This window comes from Gekko japonicus, unplaced genomic scaffold (assembly GCF_001447785.1).
Source record: "Gekko japonicus isolate JY-2015 unplaced genomic scaffold, Gekko_japonicus_V1.1 scaffold1138, whole genome shotgun sequence".
Classification (NCBI taxonomy): Eukaryota; Metazoa; Chordata; class Lepidosauria; order Squamata; family Gekkonidae; genus Gekko; species Gekko japonicus.
In genome coordinates, this window is record NW_015170923.1 from 459050 (window position 1) to 465134 (window position 6085).

The 6085-nt window shown below is 52.2% G+C and overlaps 1 protein-coding gene across 1 annotated transcript in view; it reads left to right on the plus strand.

The window, feature by feature from the left end:
• DSCAML1 (Down syndrome cell adhesion molecule like 1) overlaps positions 1-6085 on the plus strand; it is a 290951-nt gene that overhangs the window by 268156 nt on the left and 16710 nt on the right. The window contains exon 25 of the mRNA XM_015418776.1: positions 5093-5281. Within this exon, the coding sequence (XP_015274262.1) occupies positions 5093-5281 (189 nt within the window). The remainder of the gene's footprint in view (positions 1-5092; positions 5282-6085) is intronic.

A 6085-nucleotide genomic window follows, 5' to 3' on the forward strand; every position in this document is an offset into this window, starting at 1 on the left:
AATGAGGATCCAGGTAACTACTGACCCATCAGCTTGAAGTCTATACCTATAAAAGTTTTAGAACAAATCAGTCTGTCCTGGAGCATTTAGAAAGGACGGCTGTAATTACTAAGAGCCAGCATGGGTTTCTCAATAACATGTCATGTCAGACTAACATCTCTTTTTTTCAAGAAAGTTACTGCCTTACCGGATCAGGGGAATGCTGTAGACATAGTTTATCTTGATTTTGGTAAGGCTTCTGATAAGGTTCCACATACTATTCTTGTAGACAAGTTAGTAAAATGTAGTTTAGATCCTATGACTGTTAGGTGGATCAGTATCTGGTTTACAGATTGCACCCAAAGAGTGCTAGTTAATGGTTCCTCATCCTCTTAAAGAGGAGTGACAAGTGGAATGCCTCAGGGATCTGTCCTGGGACCTGTTTTGTTCAACATCTTTATCAATGATTTAGATGAAGGAATAGAGGGAATGCTTATTAAATTTGCAGATGATACTAAATTGGGAGAGGTAGCAAATATGGTAGAAGACAGAGTCAGGATACAGGATGATCTTGACAGGCTGGAAAACTGAGTTAAAACAAATAAAATGAATTTCAATGGGGATAAATGTAAAGTTCTGGATTTAGGTAGGAAAAATCAAATACATAATTATAGGATGAGGGAGACTTGTCTTGGCAGTAGTATGTGCAAAAAGGATCTAGGGCTCTTAGTGGACCATGCACTTTACATGAGTCAGCAATGTGATGCAGTAGCTAAAAAGGCAAATGCGATTTTGGGTTTTGTCAACAGAAGTATGGTGTCCAAATCATGCGAAGAGATGGTATCACTTTACTCTGCTCTGGTCAGACCTCACTTAGAGTATTGTGTTCAGCTTTGGGCACCACAATTTAAGAAGGATACAGACAAGCTAGAACATGTCCAAAGGGGGGCAATGAAGTTGGTGAGGGGTCTGGTGACCCAGTCCTAGGAGGAAAGACTAAAGGAGCTGGGTCTGTTTAGCCTGGAGAGGAGACGACTGAGAGGTGATCTTCAAGTTTTTGAAGGGTTGTCATATGGAGGATGGTGTGGAGTTGTTTTCTGTTACCCCAGAAAGTTAGACCAGAACCAACTGGTTGAAATTAAATCAAAAGAGATTTTGGCTAAGCATTAGGAAGAACTTCCTGACAGAGCAGTTCCTCAATGGAACAGGCTTCCTCGGGAGGCGGCGGGCTCTCCTTCTTGGGAGGTTTTCAAGCAGACGCCAGATGGCCATCTGACAGCAATGTGGATTCTGTGAACTTAGGCAGATCATGAGAGGGAGGAAAGGAAGGGCTGCCTCAGTGCTTAGTTCTTGTGGCCCTTTCTTACACTCCCAGGGAAATGCTGATCGCCACTTTGGGGTCAGGAAGCAATTTTTCTCCAACCCAGTCTGGGTGGAGGTCCTGGAGGTTTTTTGTCATCTTCCGGGCATGAGAGAGGACAGGAAGGGTTGCATCAGTGCTTAGTTCTTGTGGCCCTTTCTTACACGCCTAGGGAAATGCTGATCATCACGTTGGGGTCAGGAAGCAATTTTTCTCCAGCCCAGTTTGGCTGGAGGTCCTGAAGGTTTTTTGTCATCTTCCGGGCATGAAAGAATGGTCACTGGGGGTGTGTGGGGGGAGGTATTTGTGAATTTCCTGCCTCATGCATGGGGGTTGGACTAGATGACCCTGGAGGTCCCTTCCAACTCTATGATTCTATGAAAAGGATTCCACAGGATGCAAGAGATTGTGAGATTCTGTACAGTCCTAGCCAGGTGGAGTAAAGGGAGTGTGGCTGGGATTATGGCATGCATGAAGCTGCCTAATACTGAACCAGACCAATGGGGGTCCCTCAAGGTCAGTACCGTCTACTCCAGGGGTGGCCAAACTGCGACTTGGGAGCCACATCTGGCTCTTTCACACATATTGTGCAGCTCCCAGCAGGGCAGCTGGGGACCTCTCTCTCTCTCTCTCTCTTCCCCTTCCTTCCATCCTTCCTTCCTCCAACCCTCCATCTATTTGCTTTCTTTCCACCTCTTTCTTTATCATCTTTCTTTTTCTCCCTTCCTTCCTTTCTCTCTCGCTTCCTTCCTTCCCTCCTTCATCTATTTGCTTTGTTTATTTCTCTCTTTCTCTCTCCTTTCTTTCCACCTTTCTCTATCTCCCTTCCTTCTGTTCCCCCATCTATTTGCTTTATTTGTTTCTCTCTCTCCCCCCTTCCTCCCTCCCTTCCCATCTATGCTTTCTTCATTTCTCTCTCTCTTTCTTTCTTTCCACCTCTCTTTCTCATTCTCTCTCTCTCTTAGATAAAAATCATTAGCAAACAAATAAATATCATTGGACAAATAAATATCATTATCAATATCTGTTTTACCCCTTTTGCTTTTATTTTTGGCAGTCTCATTTGACGTTAATAAAAAGCAAATTTGCATATTTTCCAATAAAAACATGTATGTAATATTTGTTCATGTCTTGCGGCTCTCAAACATCTGACATTTATTCTATGTAGGTCTTACGTTAAGCAAGTTTGGCCAACCCTGGTCTACCCAGTTTGGTGTTGTGGTTAAGTGCATGGATTCTAATCTGGAAGAACCGGGTTTGATTCCCCACTCCTCCACTTGAAGCTGCTGGATGACCTTGGGCAAGCCCTCTGTCAGAGCTGTTCTCTCAAGGACAGTTCTGCCAAGAGCTCTCTCAGCCCCACCTGCCTCACAGGTTGTCTGTTGTGGGGAGGGGAAGGGAGAGGAGTTTGTAAGCTGCTCTGAGACTCCAAGTGAAGGGTGGGGTATAAATCCCATCTCTTCTTCCCTTTTTCTTCTACTCAGACTGGTAGAGGCTTTCCAGGGTCTTGGGCAGAGAAAGGTCTTCAGCATCACCTCCTACTGCTGCCTTGAGCAGGATTGACCCTGCATGCTAAGCAGCTGCTCTTCCCCTGGGCCACAGCCCCTCCCCACGTTCCCCCCCCCGGTTTCTGGGTCCCGGGTCCCATGTTCCCCACCTGCCCCCTGTGGGACTCTGTCGAGCACCTTGCTTGGTGCTGCTGCGGGCAGACAGCGGAGCCAGGGCCTTCGGGTGAACACCCCCCATCCCCGGAGTCCCCTTTCTCTCTCCTCCAGGGTGCTCTGCAGCTGGGGAGGGGAGGGGAGGAGGAGGGGGAGGAGGCCTCTGTGCTGCAATTAATTAAAAAGAGGGGAGTAATTACATGCCAGCCTCCCGAGTCCCTCCAGTGGCTTGATTAGTTTCCCTGTCACGAGAACAGAACGGAGCCAGCAGGCCACCTACAGCCAAAGCCAGAAGCACAGCCGCTTGGGGGGGGGGGAAGGGGGAGCCGGCAGGGGACAGTGGGCGGGATGTGCAGGTGGGCCTCAGCGGCTGCCTTTGGAGAGCAAGCGGTGCCCCCTGCCGGAGAGAAAGAGTTGGGGAGAAGGGAGGGGGGGTGGCATGTGGAGCACTGACCCGGAGCTGGAGCAGCATTTTTCCTCCTCTGCATCAGCGGGGTGGGGGGTGGGGGGGTGGCAGCTTATTGGAGATAATGCCACTCGGTGCAGAGGTAGAGCGTGCATGGTCTGCCAAGTCAAGCACCCACACAGTGCCCCTCCCGTACTGCCTCTTCCCGTCCTACCCGCCCGCCACCTGACCCCGGCCTCCTCCGAGGGCACAACTCTGGGCGGGCAAGAGTCTTCCTCGGGAAGGCCGGGGCTGCCATCCGGAGGCATCTGGCCCCGGGGAGGGGAGCTCTGTGAGGCCGGTGGGGAGCTGGCTGGGGAGGGGGCGGTCAGCAAGGGGGGGAGGCCTGCCACCCAGGGCCTCCGCAAGAAGAGCAGTTTTGGCCTGGAAAGGCTGCAGCTCACGGATGGGGTCTTGGGCCGCTCTGCACTGCCAGGGGGCACCGGCGGTGTTCGGTTGCTGTCACCTTTGTCCCTGGCTGCAGCTGGACAGTTTCAGGGTGAGCACCTGGCTGTGTCCGTCAATATTCCCTCTAAGCTGTGGAGTCTGGTGAGCAAAAATTCTACTTTGTGAGCTCCTGGCATTAAAACTGTGAGCGAGTGATTTGGCCGCTGCATAAATTAGTTTGCTCTGGAGCCGTCCTGCCTGAGCTAAGACAGAAATGTGTGAGCCGGAGGCTAAAAAACTGTGAGCTAGCTCACACGAACTCAGCTTAGAGGGAACACTGGTGTCCGTCTGTTTCTTTACTTCTTTAAGGGAGGGGTTGTTGTAACCCTGAGAACACCTGCTGTACCTCCTTCAGGTGAGAGTCCCTGCCTGAAGGGTGGGAGCAGAGGCGGTGGTCACAGGCGTGGGTTGTTCTGTGGTGGAAGCGGGCTGGTATGAATGGCAGCGGGTGGGTTCTCAGTAATGGGTGGCCAGGAGGTGCCCGCTGCACAGGGTCTGTGCTCAGCTTGATGGTGGAGTACAAACTGTTGCAGTCCGCGGGGTGTGTGTGTGTGTGTCTCTTGAGGGCTTTCATCCCAGGTGTCCAGATGAGTTTGTGGTTCACAGCAAATACGACCAAGCTCTTGAAAATCAGGGGCTTCGCAGAAAAGCAAGCACACTTTCAGCATTGGTCCTTCCCGCTGCAGCTGCTTCTTGGCCTGGGGCTCTTTCAGGTGGTCTCCCCCAGCCACCCATTGCCAGAGCTAAGAGACACGAGCCCTGCCTTTGACTGGCCCCCTTGAAGCCGTTGGAAGCCAGGCTAACTGCTCCTGTCCCGACTGGCTCACTTGTTAAAGCACATGTTCTGTTTAGTGGATAATTTTAGGAATCTGAGCACATGAATGGATTAATACATGCACAAAAGTATTGGCATTTCTTTTCCTGGGAAGGTCCTGGGGCTCAGAGAGCAACGGAAGAGGAGGGTTGGGGTCCACTGTTCTGGCCGTCATACGCATTGATGATAAGAAAACTGCCCCCCCCGCCCCCGCGCGGTGAGGGTTCTCTTCCGGTCTAGAGCTTTGGCAAGAGCTGTCCCACCAGCCACAGGTCCTCAGCCATGGGTTGGCTCCCCCCCCCTCTACTCTACGGCCGGCCGGGCCTTGCCTTCTCCTCCCGCCCAGCAGCACACCCACGAACTGCTGTGTTCCTCCGTCTCCGCAGGCTTTGTGCTCCAGTACTCAGTGGACAATAGTGAGGAGTGGAAGGACGTCTTCATCAGTTCCTCGGAGCGTTCCTTCAAGCTGGATAACCTGAAGTGTGGGACGTGGTACAAGGTGAAGCTGGCAGCCAAGAACAGCGTTGGAGCCGGGCGCATCAGTGAAATCATCGAGGCCAAGACGCACGGCAGAGGTGAGGGGCTCAGCAGGCGGAGGGATGGGGGGATGGGAGGCCCCTCTTTCCTGGGCTGGGAAGCCTCGGGGCTGTTGAGGCACCATACCTGGCAGGGGAGGGTGTCATCCTAACTGACACCAAGTCGGCTCTAGGCCTGTTGTTTTCTTGAGCCAGAGTCCAGGAGCATCTGGAAGACTTAGCAAAATTTGTGGCTCTTGTGAGTCACGGCACACTTGTTTTGCTTACCAGAGTTCTGGAATCCCCCAGCTGGAGCCAGTCGCACAGTGGCTCCTCCCAGGGAGCAGAATCCGTTGCTACGTGCACCCCCCACCCCACCCCGGAGCCAGTCACAGTTATTCTTGGCCCCACACGGCCCACATAGAAAGCCCCTTCCTGTACAAGCCCAGCCTGCACCTCTGTGCCTCCAGCCCTCCAACCCCCCCCCCCCGCTGCTACTGATGCTGTTCAAGGGAGGGATGCTGAGGCGCAGGCTTAAGCCACCTCTCCTCTTGGCTCGAGGCAGCTCACAAGTAATCATTGCAGTTTTACAAATTAAAGCCACGTAAAAAGAAAAAAACCCAAATCCCCCCCCAAAAAATGCCCATCGTTCATACCACTGCAAAAGCTGCAGCAAACAGACAAGCCTTATCTATTTAATTTATATCCCACCTTCCCTGCCGAGGCCTCCTGTGGCACCTCTCCAGCAAGGGGGCTCTGCTTACATCTTCAGGGAGCCCGTTCCGCAGAGTGGGGCGCCACAATGAAAAGGCCCCAGCTGTGGCTGATGTCAGACAGGAACCATTAAGTGTGGGGGCAGCCCAG